The following is a 24,417-nucleotide window of genomic DNA, read 5'->3' as shown; positions in this document are numbered from 1 at the left end:
TAGTTCTGCAGAACTGTTCGGGCTGTTCTTCCTCTCAAATATCACCTGAGCAAAACAGGAGTTAAGCTTTGTAATTTGGGAAAGGCGACAGTAGCCTGTATTTCAAATCATTTGTGTTTGACAAGGATTGTTCTTTCTCAGTTACTGAAGACAAAAGTTTTATTGTTACACTGAAAGTGCTTCAGGTACCCAGATAGTATTTACAGAATAGACATCTATCCTACTTAACAGAAAAATGTCTTTATTCATGAACAGTAACTTTCCAGAATTACACTCTAAAGTTGTTGTGATTTCTTCCTTTTCAGTCAGTGGAAGTTGAAAGAAGGAAAATATCTAAAAGTTGGCGTCATCCACTAAATAAACCCCCAGCTAGGTCTCCAATGAGTTTGGTTAAACAGCAAGCAGCAAGTGATGAAGGTAAGTGTGCTATTTAATACCTTTTTCTAATGGTATTTTCCTCTCTTCATGAGACAATATACACAGGCATTTTCAAAAACACCCAAGATGAGAATTTCTTTCTGCATGGCATCTGAATTTACAGAGAGATCATGTACTTGCCCATTTTCACTCAAATTCTTTGAAAAGTATTGGTTCTGTCTTTGCAAAAAGCTCAGAGCAATATGGTGTTGTTTAAAACAATTATATTCACCAATCAAATATTAGAACTAATATTCATCAACTAATATATTCACCAATCGAAGTTAGAACTCACAGCAGTTTTAAGGATAATTTTTTAGTTGTGTCAATATAGATAAATGTGACTTAACAAGCCTTTGAATACAGATCTTAGGTGTAAGCTATAGTACTCTACACTACTTTAAAGATACTTTTTCCTAGTTCTGTTGCTTGGTAGATACTGGATGTTGGGGAGTAAGTGTCTTAAAATGCTGTGGATCTCATTCAAGAAAAAGGCTACAGGCTTCTGGTTATCTTCAAAAGATTATCAAGAGTCTTTACATATGTCTTATTTCCCAGCTTTTGCATATGGAAAGAATGAACATCTCTCTGATAATCTTTTTGATAATTGAGTTTTAATCTATTAATTTAAAACAGTAATTTGAAAGCTGATTTTGTTGCATGTGTCATCTACATGTCTTAATTCTCTCTATATGCTTCTAACTATATCTTAGTAGTCTAGGTTTGCCACTAGTGAATAGTAAGTACTGTATTTTCACAAACAAAAAGAGAGGTGGAAAGGCCTAGTTCTTTTTTTAGATGTAATGAAAATAAAATTTGTGTATTATAAAGCATCAAAAGGTTTCCTCTCTATTTCCCCTGCTGAACAGTTCTTGAGAAATTTTCTTGAACCTCATTTCTGCTTACTTTTAAGTGTCATAAAACAACCTGAGGCAGGGTAAATGGCCTTCCTGGGAACGTTTATGACTAGGCTTTTTTTTTTTTTTTTTTTTTTTTTAATTTGAATGCTCTGTAATGACCACAAAATTCCATTGTTTAGCTTAAATGCATAAATAAGAAGTGTAATGTTAGGCAATTACTTTGAGTATACTCCACCAGATCTTCAGTACAGATTGCAGTTATGCATGCTATTTTATAGTGTATGGTACCTTTAGGCACTTCAAGTAATAGAGCTAAGGAGAAATTAAGAAAAAGACGCATGGAAGCATAATGTTGAGAAACAACAGTGATAAATAGAACAGAGTTCTGTACAAAGTAAACAAGTAAATAATTTGGCAGCCATAAAATTTATTGCTCAGTAACTATATACCACAGTGATCAAGAAAATACAAAAAATACTTATAACTTCTCGGGTGCTCTTTTTGGGAGCTTACTTGAGCGCCTTCATTTTAGAGACCCCCTCCTCTTGCACAGGTGGGAAGAAAAAGCTGAGGAGTTTGCCAGAGATATGGATTGGCTTCATTGAAGTAAATAGAGAAAATAAATCTCCTTTACCCAGCAATCACATATGCAGCTGACTAAAGTTGATGAATAAAGCTATTTTATTCTATCAAATATGGCTTGTGAAGCTTATCAGACTCTGCAGTAAACCTGTCCATCAAAATGGAATACAAATACAGTCCTTTTTCATATTGTTCTAGCATTTTAGTTCTGTAACACACAGGTTTTTCAGGTACTAGTCTCCAGTATCTCTTCAGTTAGCAGAACTGGAGGTTGGTCTTCACATTTCCTTAGATGATTGGTACTAAGAGTAGCATAGAGCTGATACTGTAGCTGTGGCTATAGGTGTGATTCCAACATTGCTGTATGCTTCTATGTTTCTCTGTGCCTTATGCCTTATATCTACATTTTGCTTGGAGCTCTTTTTTTATGCTTTAAGTGATAAGCTCTTTTTTTAAGACTTTAAGTGATCGAAGAGTGTTGATGAACTTCGATTTTTTTAAAATTTTTTTTTGTCCTCACCTTGTTTAGAAGAGGGCCTACAAGAAAGCAGTATATATATATATATATATATATTTGCATGTATGTATAGGGCAATAGTTTAAAACTTGATGAGGGGATATTTAGGTTAAGCAATAGAAAAGAAATTCTTCACTGTGAGGGTGGTGAGTTGCTGGAACAGATTGCCCAAAGAAGTTGTGGCTGCCCCCTCCCTGGAAGTGTTCAAGGCCATGCTGGATGGGGCCTTGAGCAACCTGGACTAGTGGGAGGCATCCCTGTCCATGGAAGGGAGGTTGGAACTAGATGATCTTTAAAGTCCCTTACAATGCAAACTACTCTATGATTCTATGATTCTATTATTTCTAGTCAACAGTAGCTCTTTCTTTACAGTTACAGATAAACTTCAGAGACAGCATGGCTGTTAATTGGTTCTTGTTCTTGTAATTAAGTATTATTATGTTTTCAGTAAGCACTGATTTAGGTATTATTTCACTGAGTGCTTTAAGTTTACCTGGTTCTTCTTCAGCACGTCTCCCACTTTGTTACAAGCGTGGAGTTGTCAGTTTGTTTCTTCCATCTCACTAGTCTCTCTCTCTCGGTTTTACCAGGCATGATATTTCAATTAGTTGTTAAGCATCTTTCTGAAATTAGAGACAGCTTAGGCCTATGATCTCTATCATACATGGATATGTTTGGATGCCTTGAGGGCTAGACAGAGCATATTTCAGAAAATGTTATGGTAATTTGCACAAAAAGGATGATAATAATATTAAGATTCATCTAGGAAAGTAATTAAAGATTTAAATATGTGGTATGTTGCAGTGAAATTGCTCTTTTTTAATTAGAGATAATATTCCTTTTGCCTGCTGATGCTCTTTCAACATTATAGTTAAAACATAGTGAAAATTTCCTATTTAAGCAAGGATATTATATTATATTATATGGTTAAATGATGATGTGATGACACTTGTTTATTAATCTCAAGAATTCTGCTCTTTGTTTGCTGTCTTACCCGGTAGTTTTTGAAGTACCTGGTGTCTTAATTTTATATAAAAGTATCATCATAGAATTCAAATACCTCTTTACCTGATGACTGTCCATCTGGTACAAAAGGGTGTATTTTTGTCAAGAATGATAATGTTGTCTTAGATTCATTTCGAGTAGCTAGTAAGCATATGTCTGCTTATTGATTTAAGGAAGTAATTAAGAGGTTTACTGGACAAGGCAGTTACTAGTATTTCCTAGCTGGAACTGGAATTTGATATTGTTGTCATGTGTCTGTCTCTTACTGTGATCTAATTTATCACCAAGCTTTTGTGAGAACACTAGAGGAGACAGTAGATTTTGGCTGAGAAGAATGTTTGCAGGCAAGATGGAAACAGAAGAAGTGCTGAGGGAGATTGGCAATCTGAAGCGTCATTAGCTTCCCTGGCACATGCTGACATGCAAGTTAAAGGTCTGTGGCTAGATGAATGCCAGTCAAAGGAGAGTCCTTTGATCACGTTTGACTATGTTTGTTGTTGGGTATCAGGGGAGTAATCAGTATCACTGTACTGATGACCATGCTTCTCTTTATAGAGGTTATGCATCCACAGACAGGGTGACATGGCACTGGCACAGGCTGCCCCGGGGGGGCTTTGGATTCTCCTTCCCTGGAGATATTCAAAGCCCCCCTGTGTGGGCGTTCCTGTGTGACCTCCTATAGGTGACCCTGCTCTGGTAGGGGGCTTGGACTCAAGGTTCCCTCCAGCCCCTAACTTTCTGTGATTTCTCTGATCATTATTAATAGAGTCCTTCAGTAGAAATTTGAGGGGGTTTTTTGACAGGATCATGTGGACATTAAGTTTTGTGGTTTTCTTTTTGTCATTGCATGTGCTTCTTTCTGTGTATGTTTCATTATGATCTGAATGTTTCCTCTACAGAAAAATGATTAGGTTAATTGTTTGTGCTCTATTGGTATTAAATTTTCTTTTCACTCTCCCTGAAGCCTTTCTCTGTGTATGTCTGACTTCTGAGCCTCCCTTATTATGATTGGTTTTGTGACATTAATGCCTACAGGAACAAGCAATGAGAAATACTGGGAACTGGGATGTCAATCCCAGAAATTACAGCTCAGGCTGCCAGTGTAGAAAAATAAGTGCAGTGATACAGTGTGAGCTGTATGGCACACTCAGGATACTAATATTTTTTATGTAATGAATCTATGTCTTATGCTCAGTGTGGTGTGTTAGCTTATGGTCCTTACATTCTTTTGTATTTAATGCAGCTGTAGTTCTGCTCACTTCAGGAATAAAAAAGTAAATTCAGCAGGAGAAAGCATACTGACTTTGGCTCCACATTGATTGGTCCCAGAGACATCTTTCCAGCAATATTTGGGCATGCAACATTACAGCTGCTTTTAGATTCAAGTTGACTAAAATTTCCCATTGCTTCAAGCTTAATTCAGTATTGTTTCTTTGTACATAGTTTCAATAAAATTCAGAAGAGAACATTATCCAGGTCACCCCTCATTCTTCTCTTCTCCGAGCTGAAGAGACCCAGTTCCCTCAGCCTTTCCTCACAAGGGAGATGTTCCACTCCCTTCGGCAACTTGGCTTCTCTGCACTGGACTCTCAAGCAGTTCCCAGTCCTTCCTGAAGCAAGGGTCCCAGAACTGAACACAATATTCCAGATGTGGCCTTACAGGGCAGCGTAGAGGAGGAGGAGAAACTCTCAACCTGCCAACCATCCCCCTTCTACTGCACCTACTATGAGGATGCCATTGGCCTTCTTGTCCACAAGGCCACATTGTTGGCTCATGGTCATCCTTGTCAAGGCTTCTGTTAGCCTGCTAACTCGCCAAGCTGACAACAGTATCCACCTAAGAGAAGGCGATGGTGCCTCTAAGCTCCATACACTCTAGGATTGATGCAGCTTCCCAGACTGAGCTCTTCTGGGAAAATGCCAGCACCCAGGTGTGAGGCTGCAGGGTGTGCCCTGCTCACACACCAGATGGTTGTGGTAAGCATGCCTGTGGGAGGTGTGACCAGATAGAGTAACTCTAACACCTAGTAATGGAGCTCCAGGAGGAGGTAGGCAGGCTAACTACCATTAGGGAATGTGAGAGGGAAATAGTTGCTTGGAGTTGAACCCTGTCTCCCAAGACAGAAACCCAGTAGGCAGAGAAAGCCCCTGCTACTGTAGACTCTTGCAAGACTCTTGCTACTGCTTGCAATAGCAAAATGTTCCTGCCTGGTGCAAGAGGCAAGGCAAGAGTTGTTGCCCAACAGCTACAGCTTCCCACCAGGTGTCACTGAGTAACAGATACAGTGCCTTGCAAGTGGGACAGGATAATGGTGAGAACAAATATTCTCCTAACTTGGAGGTGTCATCGAGGTATAGCCAGACACACATTCCCCCCAACCCCCTCCCTGATCAAAACATCTTCACTAAAGAAAGAAAGATGGGTCCTTGTTGTAGGGGACTCAATTCTGCAGGGAGCAGAAGGTCTGATACACAGACCACACTTGCTGCATAGAGAGGTTTGATGCTTCCCTTGTGCCAGGGTCAAGGATGTACAAAACAGCCTCCCTGCCCTAGTTAAATCCCTGAGATTACTATCCATTACTGTTTTTTCAGGTTGGTAGTAATGAGATTGTTACAAGGAGTACAAGGGCCCTTGGACTGCTGCTTAGGGGGTCTGGAGTATAAGTAGTTTTTGCCTCCATCCCTGTTGTCAGAAAGGATGAGGGGATAAACACGAGGAGCCTCCAGATCAGTGCGTGGCTATGTAACTGGTGTTATCAGCAGGGCTTTGGGGTTTTTGGTCATGGGCTGCTTTAAGAGACACCTAGCCTGCTAATGGCAGATAGGATGCACCTGTCTCTTAGAGGGTAAACCTGGCCTGCTGATGGCAGATAGGATGCACCTGTCTCTGAGAGGGTAGACATTTTGGGGCAAGAGTTAGAAGGACTCATTGAAAAGGCTTTAAACGAGATATGAAGGCAGAAGGGGATATAACAGGACCTGTTAGGAATAAGCCCAAGGGAATCATACAAGGGCTTGAAGGATGGTGGACTAGGGAGGACTCTCACTCTGTCATTTCAGTAGAGTGAAGGTTTAGACCTTTAGAAATCATGGAAGCACCTGAAAAAAGCCAGGTAGGAAATGGGGCCAACACTCACAAAAAGGTGTTGGAGTCATTAGGTCATCTGAAGTGCATCCATACGCATGCAGTATGAGCAACAAAGGGGGAGCTTGAAGTTATGATGCACCAGGAAAGCTCTGGCATAGTGACTGTCACAGAAATATATATGTCACATGACTGAAGAGCCACAATTGGTGGTTACAAGCTCTTCAGGAGGGATACACAGGGAAGGAGGGAGGGGCAGTGGGGTGGCCCTATGTGTTAGAGAATTCCATGAGAGCTCAGAAATCAAGTATAGTGATGATGGGGTTGAGAGTGTTTGGATTAGGTTAAGGGCCAGTAAAGCTGATACCACTGAAGGACTCTGCTATAGACCTCCCAACCAAAGCAGCGAGGTGAATGAAGCTTTTTATAAGCAGCTGGGAGAAATTTCATGGACACTTGCTGTTGATCTTGTGGGAGACTTAAACCTCCCAGGTATATGCTGGGAGTACAACACAGCAGAGAGTGAACTATCCAAGAGGTTCCTGGAATGTGTGGAGGATAACTTCCTCACTCAGCTGGTAAGTGAGCTGACCAGGGAAGGTGCCTTTCTGGACCTGCTTCTTGTGAATAGGGAAGAACCTGTGGGGAAAGTAAAGGTTGGGGGCTGTCTAGGGCACAGTAACCATGAGATGATCGAGTTTTTTATCCTCGGAGAAAAAAGGAGAGTGGTTAGTAAAGCTGCCACCTTACTCTTCAAGAAGTTAAACTTTGACCTGTTCAGAAGATTGATTGGCAAAGTCCCTTGGGAGGCTTCCCTGAGGGACATAGGAGTCCATGAATGCTGGAAATCCTTCAAAAAAGAAGTCTTAAAGGCACAGGATCAAGCTGTCCCAGTGTGCTGAAGAAAAGTAAGCAGGGAAGGAGACTGGCCTGGCTAAATAGGGACCTTCGGCTGGATCTCAAGAACAAAAGAAGAGTCTATGACCTTTGGAGGAGGAGGCAGGTTTCATGAATTCTATAAAAATGTCATGAAACTATGCAGGGAGAAATTATGAGAGCCAAAGCACAATTAGAGCTCAACCTAGCTACAGCTGTTAGGGATAATAGAAAATGTTTCTATAAATTCATTAACAACAAAAGGAAGATTAGGGAAAATCTCCATCCTTTATTGGATGCGGAGGGAAACACATTACCAAAGGATGCAGCACTTGAGGTGGATGCTCAATGTCTACTTTGCCTCAGCCTTTAGCAGTGGAACTAGTTGTTCCCTGGGCACCCAAGCCACCATGAGCTAGGATTCAGCAAAGGGATGGAGAATGAGGTCATCACAATTAAAGAAGAAGTGGTTAGTGACCAGCTACACCACTTGGACACACACAAGTCTGGGATGGGATGGGATGGGTTACAGCCAAGGGTGTTGAGAGAGTTGGCAGATGTGCTGTGTGCTTGCCAAGCCACTTTCTATTATTTACTTGAAATCCTGGATAACTGGGGAGGTCCCAATGAACTATAGAGTAGCAAATTTAACACCCATCCAGACAAAAGGCAGGAGGAAGGCTCCAGGAAACTACAGACCTATCAATCTGACCTTGGTATCAGGGAAGGTCATGGAGTGGGATCATATTGAGTGCCATTGCAAGCCATACAGAGGGCAACCAAGGGATCAGGCCCGGTCAGGATGGGTTAATGAAAGGCAGGTCCTGCCTGACAAACCTGGTTTCCTTCTGTGACAAGATATCCCAGCTATTGGACAAGGGAAGGTCAATGGATATTGCCTATCTAGACTTCCAGAAAGCATTTGACACTGTTCCCCTTAAACTTCTTGTGGAAAAACTGGCTGCTCATGGCCTGGATGAGCATGCAGTCTGTTGGATCAAACACTGGCTGGGTGGAAGGGCCAAACAGTGGTGATCGACAGAGATAAATCCAACTGGTGGCAGGTCACAAGTGGTGTTCCTCAGGGCTCAGTGTTGGGACCATTTTTGTTTAACATCTTGATCATCTTGATAAGGACATAGTGTAGAATCATTAAGTTTTCAGATAACATTGAGTTATACAGTAGTGTTGATTTGCATGAGGATAGGAAGGCACTACAGAGAATCTTGGATAGATAGGAAGGCACTACAGGGAGTCTTGGATAGACTGGATTGGTGAGCCAATGACAACAGTATGAGGAGCTGCAGCAAGGCTAAGTGCTGGGTCCTGCACTTGGGCCACAACAACCCCATACAAGGCAACAGGCTTGGGGAGGTGTGGCTGGAAAGCTGCCAGGTGGAAAAGGACCTGAGGGTTCTAATTGAGAAGCAGCTGAATATGAGCCAGCAGTGTGCCCTGGTGGCTAAGAAAGCCAATGGCATCCTGGCTTGTATTAGAAGAAATGTGGCCAGCAGCAATAGGAAGGTGACTGCCCCCACATACTCAGCACTGGTGAGGGCACAACTTAAGTATTGTGTCCAGTTTTGGACTCCTCAAAATTAGATATCAAAGTGCTGGAGAGAGTGCAGAGGAGGGGAATGAAGGTGGTGAAGGGCCTGGAGAATAAATCTTACGAAGAACAATTGAGGAAATTGGGACTGTTTAGTTTGAGGAAGAGGAGAATGAGGGGAGGCTTCACTCTTCGTAACTACTTGAAAGGGCATTGTGGAGAGGTTGGTGATGGTCTCTTCTCACAGCTATTTAGAGATTCAAGCTGCAACAGGGTGGGTTTGGGCTGGACATTAGGAAAAAAATTTCACAGAAAGAGTGGTCAGACACTGGAATAGGTTTCCCAGGGAGATGGTAGAGTTACCATCTGTTTATGTTTAAGGGTCATTTAGATGTGGTGTTGGGGGATATGGTTTAGGGCTGAACTTTGTAGAGAGCAATGATGGTTGGACTCAGTGATCCCAAGGGTCGTTTCAAACCTGAAAGATTCCAAGGTGCTATGATTTGCTTTCCTCCAGTCCTCAGGCAACTCTCCTGTTCCCTGTGACTTACCAAATTTGATGGAGAGTGGTCTAGCGATCACCTCGGCCAGTTCCCTCAGCACCTGCAGGTGCACCCTTCCATCAACAACCACTGAGATAGGGTTTTGTAAGTATTTGTATATTTTTAGTTAATATCCCACATGTTACAGGCTCTTCCCTGTGTCAGTAAACCTGTCCTTGTTTTAACTTTCAGCCCTTAGATCTCTCTTCCTTATTCCCCTTTTATCTTTCCTGGTACAGTGGGAGTAACAGAGCAATTCTGGTCTCTGAGTTTTGTTTTGCCCTGACCACTAAATGGAGACGCAGCTATAACCTTTCCCTTAATGTCCAGTAATCTTCTCAGCCTTCTGGGGCTAGCAGCTGAACTCCAGAAACGGCATGAAATGTTGCCTGTGATTATTGACACTGGCTTTTGTTCCTTGGCATCTTTCACAAGCACTTATCTGCTTTGGAGGGGATTCCTACAAATGCCAGGACCCAAGAGTAGCTGTTATTTTGACTCAAGAGGGGAACACAAACCTGTTTCTCTAACATTTATGTTTTATTTTCTGGGCAGTGGTATAAGTAGTGATCATTAAGACTTGTTGTCCTCCAGGTGAACCTTGTAAGAAATGGCACAGCTTTCTTAGCTTTAAAATAAAACATTTTACCTCTTAAAGGAGTGGATGGAACTGTAGTTTTAGATACAGAGGCATCTATAATTTCTCACTATCAAGCGTGCAAAAATGAAAATGGTGTTGGATGACTGCAGCCTCTCCATAGTCTTAACAGTGGCTGTGGAATTAGTAGGTAAACTGGATATGACATTTGACAAGGAGACAGATGTTTTTTCTTGAAGATTATTTGATGAGCTTCCATTTTATAGTTACAGTCCAAAAAGAAACACAGGAAACAAACATATGACTTGCATTTAATGAGCATTAGTTCCCTGGGGTATTAACACAGAGGATTGCCTAGTAAATTATCCTAGTTCCAAGATACTACAGCAGTGGTTTTTTTCTAAATTTAAAAACAAAAAATCTACCCTTTAGTATTATCATTGCTTTTGTCAAAATCTGAAGCTTTTTTTTCTTAAACCATCTGTATTGGAAGTGACTTGATATTAATGCCAATGGGGTTTTACTAAATGCTTTTTCTTGGATGACAGGTGTGTCATTATTTAATTTTTTAAATTATTTTTTATTTTTTTATGTACAAAGTAATTACCCCTAAGAAATTCATCCTTGAGGGAGGTTGAATGCAATTGTTGACTTTTGTAAGTAGTGTTTATGGGATATTTGTTTTAGTGATCTGTGCAGGGAGTGCAGCCTAAAACTATGAATTTTATAATTCCCATTCAGGCACTGATTTATAATGAGAATTTACACCTGTGATCAAATCTTTCTGTTTTGCTTCTTCCATACTTAATATATGAAGATAAGTAACTCCTCACAGCCTTGGATCAGTGAAGAACTTCAGCAAATTCCGAACTGTAAGGAGTTAAGTAACCTGGTTTCTCAATTTCATTTGTGTTTGGTCCAGAGTCACTCATACTGCAATGGTGTGACACAGGCTTGCTGCCTGAGAGATACAAAGTAGCCATAGAATATTTTCCCCACTTAGCACTGTTCTTTTTTGTGTCTCTATAGCAGCTTAAAAGAAGAGCTTGTTGGGGTATCTGCTCTGTAACATTTCTTATTTTCTTGTGTATATTCTTATATAGTAGAATATTCTTATATTCTACTTATTTGCCTGGTTAGTACTCAACAGGTATGGTCAATGAAGATACATTTAAATTTATCAAATAAAGAGTAAGTACCAAATAATTCTTCCATATCTCAGTGATCTTTTGTATTGAGAGGCAAGAGATGGCTGAACATTGGGTGAAAATTTCCTCTGTTTTTCCACTTTCATACAGGTGCATATTCTGACAAGTAGGTTGGATGAGTATTGTAGAGTGTTTCAGAAAACAGTGAGTGCTGGCATATGTATTGCATTGAATCCTTTATGATACACGTAGTTTACATTGTTGACATCATATATATTAAATACTGTGATAAATACATCCATGAGCAGACCTGCAGGTTTAGCGAAATCCTTAATTATGTGAAATAAATTTAAATTGAAGTACTTATTCTACACTTGCAGTTTTTTAGCCTAAATGAGCTTGAAACTGTATGGCAAACTGTATTGTTTCATGAGTAAATCCATAAACCTGTGTGGATTGCAGTAGCAGTTCCTAAAAAGTCCAAACTAATTTTAGCTAGAAATGGAATCTTTTAGCTGTGACTACAGTGACTACAAGGCAATTGAATTGAATGTGAGGTAAAAATTTTGTTCAGTAAAAGCAGTAAAGCACAAGTACCCTCCCTATGGGGGAGGGTAATGGAATTGAGAAAGCATCTGGTAGTAAGTCTTTAACAGTGCTGCAAATTAAAGCTTTACAAGAGTACAGGTATGTGACAGTCTTTAGCTTGTAGCCTGTTCTTGTACTGGTTTTGCGCTGACAGCTACATTTTTTGTTGATATGGTGTGTGGTAAATTCCAGCATGTTTTCTTTAGGTCCTGTTGCAGTTTTGCTAAGATGACTCTTTCAACTTAAGTCTAAATATAGTAGCTATTCTTTAAAATTACACAGTGTAAAGACAAGTGAAATCACTGTATTTCCTATAATGTACTTATATATAGATATATGTCTATAAATTGAAAATAAGTTGACAAATACACTGTAAGTGTATTGTGTTGGCATTTCTTACAGATAGAAAAACATCTCCTTCTCCTTGGCCTCCTGTCCACATTTTAAATACAGTTGCTTCACTAGTGGGTCACATCTGAGCTCTGTTTTTGGACATGTATCTATTTCTATAGTTTTCTATTTGGAGTTTTCTATTTGGAGTCTTTCTATTTGGAGTCTTTCTATTTGGAGTTATGAAGTAGTTCATGTTTCTTAGAATCAGTAAGAATCTGCAGTTTGTGCTTCAGCCTATATAGCCAGAATTAGTAGACATCTTTGACCGTTTAAGGCTCAGTTCTTCATTCCTTGATCACAAAAAAATTGGGTAGATACTTTGAGAGTTCTAGGGATGAAAGATTAATTTTTAGCCTTTATATTTATCAAGTACTTTTATGGCCCACTGTTTGAAATAGAGAATGATCTTGTTGCAAAAATTAGTAAAAAAAAAAAAAAAAAAAGGTTTAGAAAAATGTAAACACTAGTTGTGTAAGACTGGTTTTACAGATTATGTAAAGTGCTTCTGTACACCATGAGTCTTCTGAGCTTTCTCAAAGTGTATCATCAGCAGAGGAATGTAAATTAAATTGATTTTTGTTACTTTGTTACTTTTGTTACTTTCTTAGTAACTTAGTAACTTCCTCATTTCTTAGAGGAAAAAGCTGAGGTCTAGTACAGTCTGACAAAGTCTCTTTAGATATTCCACATGCAAAAATTTCAGTACAAAATAGAATCATAGAATGCTTTCAGTTGGAAGGGACTTTCAAACTAATCTGTCAGAGCTCCCTGCTATGGGTAGGGACACCTACCACTAAACCAGGTTGCTCAAAGCCCCATTCAACCTGGCCTGAACACATTTCAGGTTTCCCTTGGCAAGCAGTTCCAGGGTCTCACCACCCTCACAGTGAAGATTTTTTTCCTAATGTCTAATCTACATCTGAATCTCCCCTCTTCAAGTTTTTGACCATTGCTCCTTGTTCTGTCACTAGAGATTTTGCTTCTTTGAAGTCAGTTGAATTTACATGGGATTTATATTAAAATTACATTAATTTTACATAGGATTTTCTTTTAGCAGAGCGATGGAATGTGCCCTCAAGTCACAATACAAGTGCAAATTGCGTTTAAGGGAGTTTAGCAATTGCAATATATGCTTCAGTCATAATATAAATGTGTATTTGACTAATGATACCTAGTAGTATGCTCACTGTCACGATGCTGAATGTTTCCAGTCTCTGTGCAGGATTATGTGGGTTGCAGGTTATTCAGGCCCATTGCTTTAATTGTTTAATTTTTAACATGGGACACTTTAATAATACTTGTCATGTCACCTGAATCATGACCCTGAAAAGGATCAGTATCAATCCAGTTATCTCATGATCATTCATTTTCCTTGGTGTATGTGTGTTATGTTAAAGAGGAGTAATGTAGTTTGGCAGAAAATAAATCCCCTAGCAATCCAGCTTACCCTCAGATATTAGAGGAGCTGGGGGTGACTGGGCTTAGATTCTGACTGCCAATTCACCTTTATTAGGCTAGGAAACAAGTGTCTGGATGCACTGCTAACACCACACTACCTGTCCAGTTGTGTTTAATAGGAACTGTCATGACCACATGCTGGAGCTTCTTCTGCTCAGTAAGATTCTTCACCACCAGATAAATTAATAGTGAATTTAATAAAACACGAGTATACAAGTTCTTTTGATTGCTGGTGGTAAATTTACTATCTGCAAAGCACATGCAAAATACCTAGGCTATGAGTACTCTGTAGATATTTCCTGAGGTGTGGCCAACCTGGCTAAAGTGTGCATAATTTGGTCTCAGACCAAAACTGTGTGTATAGAGATTTATACTAATAAAGAGATCCTACAAAGTTTCGTATAATTCCTGGGGATACACTTGATCCAGGCTAGTGTTTGAAACCTACCCAAAGGCATTCCAGTGGGACTAAAGTGAGGCTCACCCCATCTTTACTTAAAAAGTGCAAATACAGGAGAGCAAAAAATAGTCTGGGTAATTTCTAGCAATTATTGCCATTATTCCACAGTGTGATGGCTGTCACTTTATTGAGGTCTTTTTCAGTAGACTACATATAGTAAATGGTCCATATGCATGTGGGAATCCCTATGATTTGAGGCTGCAACTTTGAGTCTAAGAACTTACCTTGATTATCTGTGTACATTGCTTATGTATTATGTTATCTTTTATAACTAGTTCACTTTCTTGTTCTTGCATGGTATGTGTTCATTTATCCTACCTCCTGCTCTACTACTGACAAGTGAATACTCAGCAACCTATGACAGGTCTGCTTTTCTCTCTTCTCATTAGAACTTTTCAGTTTTTTTAATTCATCATACATATCAATGGGATCAGGGCTTTGTTCTGCTATCCATGAAAAATCCTGGTTATGGTTTTCCCATCCCTCTTTTCAAAGTTACTGGTGAGATTTTTCCAGCCTTTGCTGGTATTTATAGTAAGTCTGTCCTTTAAAATGGTAGTGATCCTTTCTGTAGCCAGTCTTATAATTACCTGTTTGTAATCATAATGCAAGTTTTCTCTGCTAAATTCTTATTTGTGACTAACATCAAATAAGAAAGCATGTTTTTACCAAAGGCATGATTACTGCTTTAATGGGTACCACTTACCAACAGGAATATCCTGCCTACAATACTAGTTAATGATAGAGCATAAGATGATGACCAGGTTCTTTTAGACATTCTATGTGTGGAGGATTTCCTAAATAACAGAAACATTTCTTACTTGAAATTACTTGAAGTTACATGGCATTTTGATTTAGCAGAGTGATACAGCAATGCACTTAAATCACAGTGGAAATACAAATTACATTTAGCAGAGTGTAGCAATTGTAATACACAGTTCAATCACAATACAAGTACAAATTACATTTAGAATTGTGCAGTATCTGCAATATACATTTCAGTCACCAAACAAATGTGAAATTCATTATGGGATTCTAACGATATGCTCAAGAAAAATCAGAGTATTGCAGTATCTAATACATCATTCAGTTCTGTCAAATTGTCTTAAAAAAAAAAATTTAAACTCAGAATTTTTTGATCTGTACAGCTCTGATTCAGTTTTTAGTTTTTTGGCTGTTTTTATGTCCAGTATTTAAGAGACCTGAAGTATTTATTGATTGTTCAGCAATGCGACTCTCAAAACAAAAAGGCATACTTACTTTACAGTGATGTAACTTTACAGTACCATACAAGAAACTAAATTTCTTCTATATTACAAGACATGAATAAGCTTGCATTTACATATTTTGCTATGAAGTCTGTGGCTTTCATTACTGAAAATAAGAAACACAATTTTTGATATGGAGTTTGCTGATATACTGCAGGAACAATAAAGTTTTTAAGTTGCAAGTCTTTTTCCTTGTGCCTTTTTCTTTTTTTTTTTCTATTATTATTATTATTTCCTCTGGGACATTTGAAAGTGTAGATAATGCCTCCCAGGGCTGAGATTATGTTCAGCTACCTGAAAAATAACAGATGCTGCTATGCTTTTCATAGCAGAGAATGCTGCTGTACAAAGCCAGGAAACATCAGTGGAACATAACCCCAAGCAGCAAAATCACTGTTGAGATTGGCAAAAGCAAATTGTACTGTATTAGTGTCTATGGCTCTTCACATCTGCTGGGTTAAATCAGCAAATACTGGCAACAGCCCATTCTGCAAATGGCCCAAATGTTTTCCATCTGAGAATCTGTGTTTAACTTTGTAAGCAAAAACCGTTCAAAGCAGTAGTATAGAGTGTTGGAGCAAGTTTGCCATAAACCAATAACATTTGTGAAAACATTTATTTCATTCATTTACCCTCTTGGAAAGCAGCACAGTTAACAGTTTATGTGTATATAGCTGGAGTTTCCTTTGTGACAAATGACATTCTGGGCTATAATTTTCTTTTTTGTCTACACAGTTTGTTTTAATGAGTTGTTTCACTTCTCTAACTGCATAAATGGACATAGGCTGATATAAATAATCACATAAATGAGATCAGTCATATCTGAAATTACATAAGAGATTAATCCCATATAAGCATTATTTCCAGGTACAAATACGATATCAGGAACTGGTATGTGATTTGGGATTGCTAATCATCTAAAAGTATCAGTACCACTATGCTGAATTATTACATGATGCTGTAAGGTTTCCTGTAACTGTTATGATTTATTTAAGGTTATTAATTGGCTCATCAAGTGTTTCTACTTTTCTTTAGAAAAAGAAAGAACATTTGGTCGATCCCCTCAGGGAAAAATAATACTTAATGCATTTTATCTGGTAGAGTAATAGCACAACAAAGCATTGTACATTCAGTGAAGTAAAAATGCCCCAGTGATTTCATGGAAATCGAGCTCTGTGGCCATTGTTAGGAGTTGACAGTAAAGAGATGTTCTTAAATGTATAGGAATATCCTGCATTGTTATGTCATCCCATTAGTATATGGGGGAGGGGGTCTAAAATTGATCTATTTCAGGTTTTGGCATTCATATGTGATACAGTTACAGCTGGAAACAATAGATGTTGCAAGAAACAGGCTTCTCTCATATAGGTGTTCCAAAAAAAATGTGCACGCTAACAAACTTGCATGATAATCTCTGCTTGGGAGGCTATAAGAGCCAGAAACGTCACTTCTGTTGGATGAAGACTACTCTACACAGTTCTTACTTACCAAAGCATAAAAAAAATCAGTAATACATTTTCTGGTGTATTAAGGTGTTTGAATCCAAGTAGAATGTATTTTGAAAGTGCATCCAGTATCCAGTAAACTTGATTTAAACATGTGCTCTAGCTTTGGAGGTTTGCTTCTTATTGAGGACATTTATGGCTTTAAACTGTAATGCCTGACATTCTAGCAGAACTCAAGTCAATCTTTTTACTTGTAAATAAAATTTAAGTACCAATACTAAAGAACTGAATTCTGTGCTGCGTCCAACACTCTCTGACTGGGTTTTCTTAAAAGTCCTGCATGAGATGTATTTAATATTTAATACAAAATTTCCTGAAAGATATTTGATGTTATGTATGATTTTTGTAGTTTAATCTACAGTTACAAAGGCAGGGGTTGGATTGAAATTTGAGTTTATTTTATAATGTGCACTTGCAGACATTTTTTGAACTACAAAAATGAGCAGTTGTAGAGGTTTTATGATACTTAATTTTGTTTCCTTTTGGTGATTGATCTGCACTAGCCATGACTTTTTGGGGTGATGTCTATGTAGATGTTTCCAATGGTGCAAGTAGAAGCCTTGCTTTTTAAAATTTTTCTTTGCTACACAAGTGTCCTGTTTTTTTATTATTAAACAAAAGTAGTTTCATTGAACTTTTATGTGATTCAAGATGTTATACAGACATCTCTCTTTCATGTAAAAATGGTTTACTTTAGTATAGGTTTAGTTTTTATTTCATACAGTTCCTCGGGTATGTCACCTTTCTGATTGTAAAGGCATCATGGGAAAATGAGAGAATTTTAATTTTTGCAGTTAAAGAAACCCTTTCCTGTATTTTTATAGCTATGGAATTTTAATACCTCCTGAGAAATTGTGCTGGATTGTCCTTCTCATAGTTTCTCTTTGAAGCATGGAAGCATTTGACTTGGTATAGTCAGCTTCTGAGCATGGTGCCTTATTTACTAGTAACGTTCTTTGGTGACAAACAGGCTCTGCAAAAGAGGGATCATGATTGTAGGAAAGTGAATCAGGTCGTTATAGTTCTGCTGCATCATTACTCAATTCTGAATTCCTCACAGTAGCACTTACATTTCAGGGTAAGTGTAACATTTGCACTTCAACACTGGTTATGTGAGAACGTGTTCTGCAAGGAGAGTTGTTCATCTTTGTTTCCTTAGTGTTGGCTTCAATTTTTGATACAATTTTTGTTGCTGTGGGAATAATTACTGTATCTAGAGTGTCATGATTCAGGTGGAGATTAAGCGACAGGCATATATCAACTACAAACTTTAGAGATGATTCTTTGAGTATTTTTTAGTGTGCCTCTGTGTCTATGCATGAGAGTTTTCACTCTCTTGAATAGTGCTGTCAATAGAGCTGCAAACATATATTGAATTTCTTTGTTATGGCTAGCAGGTTCAACTTTCATGTTTTCTTTCATTCTGTCTGACATCAAAATGTATCCTGTACTACAGTTAAGTTGATTTGTTGCTTCTTTACCAAAGAATATCAAGAACGCATTTATTACCTTTGTCTTGATTATTTCTTAATTTGGATTGTAAGTTTCAAGCTGAAAAGCTGAAAAAAGCAAATAGCGTATCAGGGTTCTGACCAGGGCATTCTTCTGTGCACCTGTACAGAGTCCTGTTTGTGCACTCACTGGCAGTGAACCGTGAAGAAGCATCAGTGATTTGATCAGGTTACAGCAGACATAGAAGTCAAGACAGATTCTCTAGCTCCATTTTAAGTGTTGTACGAAGAAAATGCTCTCCATGAACATATATTGTATTTCATATCACTGCATTGGCTGACCTCAATCTTTTGGATTCCCTACCTTGGGTCATTACTAGCTGCTCTCAGAGCCAGACCAGTTTATTGCAAAGTTTTCACTTAATAATGGCACATATGATAAACTGTTGTTGTTTGGCAGCATTGCATAGTTACTGTTCATCAAAAGTCGGGCCCTCAGAACTGAGACAGCATTCTCAGGCTCTTTTCAGAAATGTGCAGGTACATAAGATTTTTAGTGAACCTTCATGTTCACAGTGCTTCATGAAACATGAAGTGCTAGTGCTGTAAAGTAGCTGTGTAATTTTTTGGAGAGCAGTGTTTGAATCTCTTTCACTCTGGGAACTGGTGCTTCCACCATGGTTTTTTCAGATTATGGGTACTGCAAAATGGCAGTGAGCGTAGTTGAACTATCCCCGTTTAGAACAGTGCAGCTTCTGAGAATTGTCAGTCAGTATGGACACCACACCTTTTTCTCCATTCGTACAGTGAAAAGCCTCACTTTAGGTGGATTTTAGTTCTTAAGCCTTTGAAAGATGATAAATTAAGCTCAAGGTTTCCTAGGAAATTTTTGAAGAGAACTGCAATCCACAATCCATAGAGGATCAGAAAAAGCTTGTATCCCTTAAGAACATCCCTTCTGTCTGTTCTTATGTGTATTGTTAGTGTAACATTCCTTTAAGAAATACTGGGTTAACTAAACTCCCTCTGAATGGATAATGAGTGTTTCCATTCCTGGCTGTGCTTCTGCACTTGTAATGGTGAAGAAGAGTGAGAGATTGCAGGGTGTAATATGTATTGAAGGATCACATCAGAGAGCTTGAGGGCCAAAGTTCATGCAGAGAAGCAAAGAGACTGCAGTAAGGAGTGTTAAGAAGACAGTCATACCTCAAAGGAGATAGAAAGCATTATTAGAGATGCAAATGAGGAGGACTTGATTCTAGGCAATCGGTAACTGGATGTTATTGCTCTCTAGATAATGTAAATGGGAAAATAAATTTTTTAAAGTAGTGGTATTTTTCTTGGAGATTGTCAAAGATGCAGTCTGGTACATCTGCATAAGTTACTTTATCCCTGACTTCAGTTGGAATGAGGTTTTATATACAAAGTTCTTGAAAGCAACAAAATGTTGTAAGATTGCTGCCAGCCTTATTCCTGGCTCTTGCATTCTTTTCACTCCATCAGTCTGGAAAAAATTTGTAAAGATGTTACAGGAGGGAACTGAAATTGTGAAGTTTATATGTAATTGATATAAATATTGTTCTTATCAAAAGCAGAACCAATATGGTCATGAACTCAGCAATGTGCTGGAGGCAGTGGGAAGCCAGAGCGCTATGTGAGAGAGCTCAAGTTGTTGTCCTTAGAATTTGTGCCAGGAGTGGAAATCCAATGATAGATTCTTGACTAAAGAGGAGAATAATAGGCTGAGGTTCCAGGTGAAGAGTCCAATCCTCACGTCAGTTATTCAGCAGTGAGAAGGAGTGGTGCAATCAAAGGATGTTGTTTAAAAGTGTATAATAGATATGGAAGATTAAGTTATAAACCTTAACAACACATTTGGCACTCTTCTGTTTTCTTTGTCAGGCACTATAAAGCCCTGGATTCTCTCCGGGGTCACGTCTCTAACAATAATATTTAAAATAATGGCAAGTTTAAGCTCCTGAAAGAAAATAGTTTCAAAGAAAATTTTATAAATAACTTTGCAAAGATGAAGCCACTTGTATAACTGTTCTGTAAAGTTAAATAGATAGAACTAGAGGCATAGATTTCAGAGCTATTTATTTTACAGGTTTGGAAAATTGCATGCTATAGGAAAAATATTATTGGACAGGAAGTTTTTAACTGAAAGCTTATTTAAGCTTATAACTTACAAAATAAGTAATTCAGAAAACTATAAAATGTGATACTGGCAATATATATTTTTCTTTCTTCCTTATGTTCATCTGTTTCTTCAATTATGTTCTTTTATAGCTGTATTATTCACCACAAAGCTCTGTTGCTGAATACTGACTCGGTGACAGCTTATTTGCAGATGCTTTGTATTTGTCCTTCCACCTGGATTATTGGCAAATGTCTATTACATTGATAACAGTTCTCTTGAGAAACTATACAAAATGGAATAACATTCACATGGGAGCCGTGTTAATTAATATAGTTTTGCTACATTTGACTTGCTTATAGACAAGTGTTTTATTCCATACTTTATTCAACACTGATAAACATGTTATCGACTTTATAGTGCTTTTGTATTAAAGAGCAAAAATTTATCATAGCAGGAGACCTATAAATTCTCTGCTTTTTGTGAAGATGATGAAAGCTGTCATGGGCTGACAGAATTTGATGATTCAGCTTAATGTATTTTATTAAAGATTTCTCTGCTTTTGGTGTTTCCTTCTTCCGAAATAAACAGTTTTTCTTAAATACATCATTAGAAAAAGACTGTATTTTATAAACCTTTTTTTTGTTCTCTGAAATTTCTATAGTTCTATTCAATAACTTTCCACATTTTCCTTCCCACATTTCCCTTCCTGTTTTTTTGACACCTACATGCCTTTTTATTGATCATGAAAGATTTACTAGTCACAGTCCACTTGAATGAGCATAACCACAGACCTCATCAGTAACCAGAGTAGTGTATAAGGACCTCAGTTCAGAAGAATATACTTAATATCTTCTGTCAGCTATGCTTTCTTTTCCAGAATTAAAAGACATTTCCCTCCTCATTTTCCATGTATTTCACAGATGGCAAAGTCATTAGGTTGCCAGTGAAGATACCTTGAGTTTTCCAGCCAACTCAAAACATATGACTAGGCTGGAATTCTGGTGTTAACAACAGAATCATTGATAATTATTCTGCTGATTACACTGGGGAATAGAAGTAATTTTTTTTAGAAGTAGTTTTACACTCAGTCTTTTTTTCTCTTTTCTATATCTTTCTCAATAGCGAATGACTGATATTTAGATTAATTCTATTGATTATGCTTGAGTTTCAGTCTGATTTTATTTCTGAACTTCTCTAAAGGCTTTTATTTCATGAAGTCATCTTTGTGGAGTCCTGCACAGAAGCACTGGTAATGAGTGAAACAAACCTTTACGGCATGCAGATCAGATCACTGATATTACCAACTGATTTTTCCCCTGATGAAGACCAGCATGCCTATCCAGCTACATTTTATGTGTATTGTTCCCCACTATTTCCTGTCCATAACTTCTGCCTCTTTTTACCTTTGGAAAATGGGTGTCAGTTTCCACAAAGAACTTAGAACAGACTGCTTTGAGAGATAGGAGCTATAGCATGGAGGAATTAAGGAGTGGCAGAGTGAGACATAATATTGTGGACAGGATTACCAGTTCTTAAGAGCAGAGCTAGTGACATACTTTCTTACGCTGTGAATGGAGCAGTCAGCTCATGACACAGGTATGGATGCAAATGTTTTGTTTATTTGTTCTGATGTGCAGTTCCTTTAGACTTCTGCAGTTACATGGACCTGTTGGAGCAAGTCCAAAGGAGGGTCATAAAGATGATTAGCGGACTGGAGCACCTCTCTGCTGTGAAGACAAGCTGAGAGAGTTGAGGTTTTTCAGCCTAGAGAAGAGAAGCCTCTGGGGAGGCCTCCCAGCAGCAGAAGAAGGCTTCCAGGAAAGCAGACTTATTACAAGGGCATGTAGTGACTGGACAAGGGGTAACACTTGGAAATCGTAAGAGAGTAAATTTAGATTAGATATTAGGAGGAAATCCCAGGAAGTGTTCAACATGGTATGCACACATAGCATTGTCTTATCATCATTGTTAGCACACATGACAAAATAGTGGTTTATTTTAATTCCAGGATTGCAGTGTAACCATGTGGGTTTTTTTCTTTAAGAACTGCCTGAGACTACCTTAATTGAAGAGGAAGTTCAAGAGACAGAGGCGTGGGCCAGACCTCTGGTCTACCTTTGGCAGAATAGAGTACCCAGTTTCAATGCTGAAAAAGAGTACAATGCAGCTTGTGCAAAAAAGGAACCACACTGTGCCATTTGCACTCTTCTTATGCCATACTATAAGGTAAGCAAGATCCTAGCAGCTCTGTCTCTGGAGTGAAGCATGAAGTAGCTGTCCAGTTACTGAATATCCAGAAAATAAGAACAGGATATTGACTTGTATGAGAAATAAATAAACTCACTATTGTTAAAGTTAAAACTGAGACTTCTGTTCACCCATGTGTGAATCAGTGTTTTCACAGTACTTAAGCCTCCTTCTGAATAATATTCCCATGGAAATAGTCTAATGCTGAGCACTGTTTGATACTTTTGATACTGGCTTGTGGAATTCATGTGTCAAATGTCAGCTAAAGATGCTTCCTTAATACTATGGTACTAACTCTGAATCTGCTAAACCTGAATCCCCTCAGCATGGGAACTAGGAAGAAAACAACTATTGTACTGGATCCATTTTAAGGGCTCAGAGGGAGAGAGAGGTACAGTATCATTGAACACAATTACAATAACACTAGTTTGCAGGTTGACTGGTCTCCTAGATTTCATGGTTATTTGAACAATCAAGGAGCTATAGAATGACTATGATAGATACCTAACCTAGAAGCAGTTAATTTTCTTGCAAAGCTGTTATGTTATTAGTGCAAGAGCGGGGAGGGGAGACGTCATTTCATCATTGTCAAAAGGAAGAGTAAGACAGACTCTCCTTTCTTTTACTTAAATCTAAATTTTGTTTATTTTCCAGCCAGACAATCATGATGAAGAAAGTCCTACTTCTGGGGAAGCAAACTCAGCAGAAACATTGACGGCTGAAAATGAAAAGACTAAACCTCTTATTCCAGAGTTGTGTTTTATTTGTAGTGAAGAAAATACTGAAAACTATCCTTCAAATGCCTTTCTTGAAGAAGATGGGACAAGTCTTCTAATTTCCTGTACAAAGTGTTGTGTTCGGGTTCATGCAAGTAAATAAACTAATTATTCAGTTGGCAGAAATTTAATTTCAAATTTTGTTTTATTGAGAAATAATAGTTAACTAGGTTTCTACTATGCATTTAAAAGTCCTTGAGGAACATTTCCATATGTTCCATGTGCTTCAGTCACTGGCTAAAAAAAAAATGTTTTTTTTCCTCATTAAAGTATGCTGTAAAAATAATTAAGAGTTAATTTTTCTGTAAACTTCGAATAAGCATAGGCTTCTGATACTGGTTTCTGTTCTGAGCTGTTAAATTCCGCCTTTTTTTTCGATCATATTTTAAATCATAGTGTGGTGTTAGTATGTCCTTATTGAGCAGTCAAGGTGAAATTTTCCTAAATTTGAGGGCTTGTGAATATTGCTGTTGACTTTAGATATGCAGTAGTTTCCTTCACACTGCATTCTTTTTTATTCCAAAAGTTAGTGCCAGAATGCATGGATTTTATGCAGTATCTTCTGCAGACACTGGGACTTAAATAGTTAACTCTAAGAAGCCTATGTGAAATTCTTACATGGAAATGCAATATAATTGCATAGAATAAATATGAGCACAGTAATTCAGAATGTACATTTGTTACTGCAGGGAGAATTGCTGATTTGCTATTGAACTGACAGAAAGCAAGAAATTTCCTCGGGTTAGGGGTTTTTTTTTGTATTTGAGGGTTGTTTGTTTGTTTTGATTTTTGGTTTGGAGAGTGTTTTGGTTTAGGATTGGGGTTTTTTTTGTTTGGTTTTGTTTTGTTTTTTGTGGGTTTTTCTGTTTGGTTTTTTTGTGGGTTTTTTTGTTTGCTTTTTTTTGTTTGTTTGGGTTTTTTGGTTTTTTTTTTTTTATTTTTGGGAGAA

General features: G+C 38.1%; 1 protein-coding gene across 1 annotated transcript in view; it reads left to right on the top strand.

Annotated features, from left to right (window-relative positions):
* The window catches only part of LOC103530643 (lysine-specific demethylase 4C), a 129,988-nt gene that overhangs the window by 8,213 nt on the left and 97,358 nt on the right, over window positions 1-24,417 (top strand). The window contains exons 5-7 of the mRNA XM_030467601.1: window positions 306-417; window positions 22,490-22,671; window positions 23,347-23,563. Coding sequence (XP_030323461.1) covers window positions 306-417; window positions 22,490-22,671; window positions 23,347-23,563 — 511 coding nt within the window. The remainder of the gene's footprint in view (window positions 1-305; window positions 418-22,489; window positions 22,672-23,346; window positions 23,564-24,417) is intronic.

Source organism: Calypte anna, chromosome Z (genome assembly GCF_003957555.1).
Source record: "Calypte anna isolate BGI_N300 chromosome Z, bCalAnn1_v1.p, whole genome shotgun sequence".
In the NCBI taxonomy this organism is placed as follows: Eukaryota; Metazoa; Chordata; class Aves; order Apodiformes; family Trochilidae; genus Calypte; species Calypte anna.
This window is presented reverse-complemented; position numbering and strand designations above follow the sequence as displayed.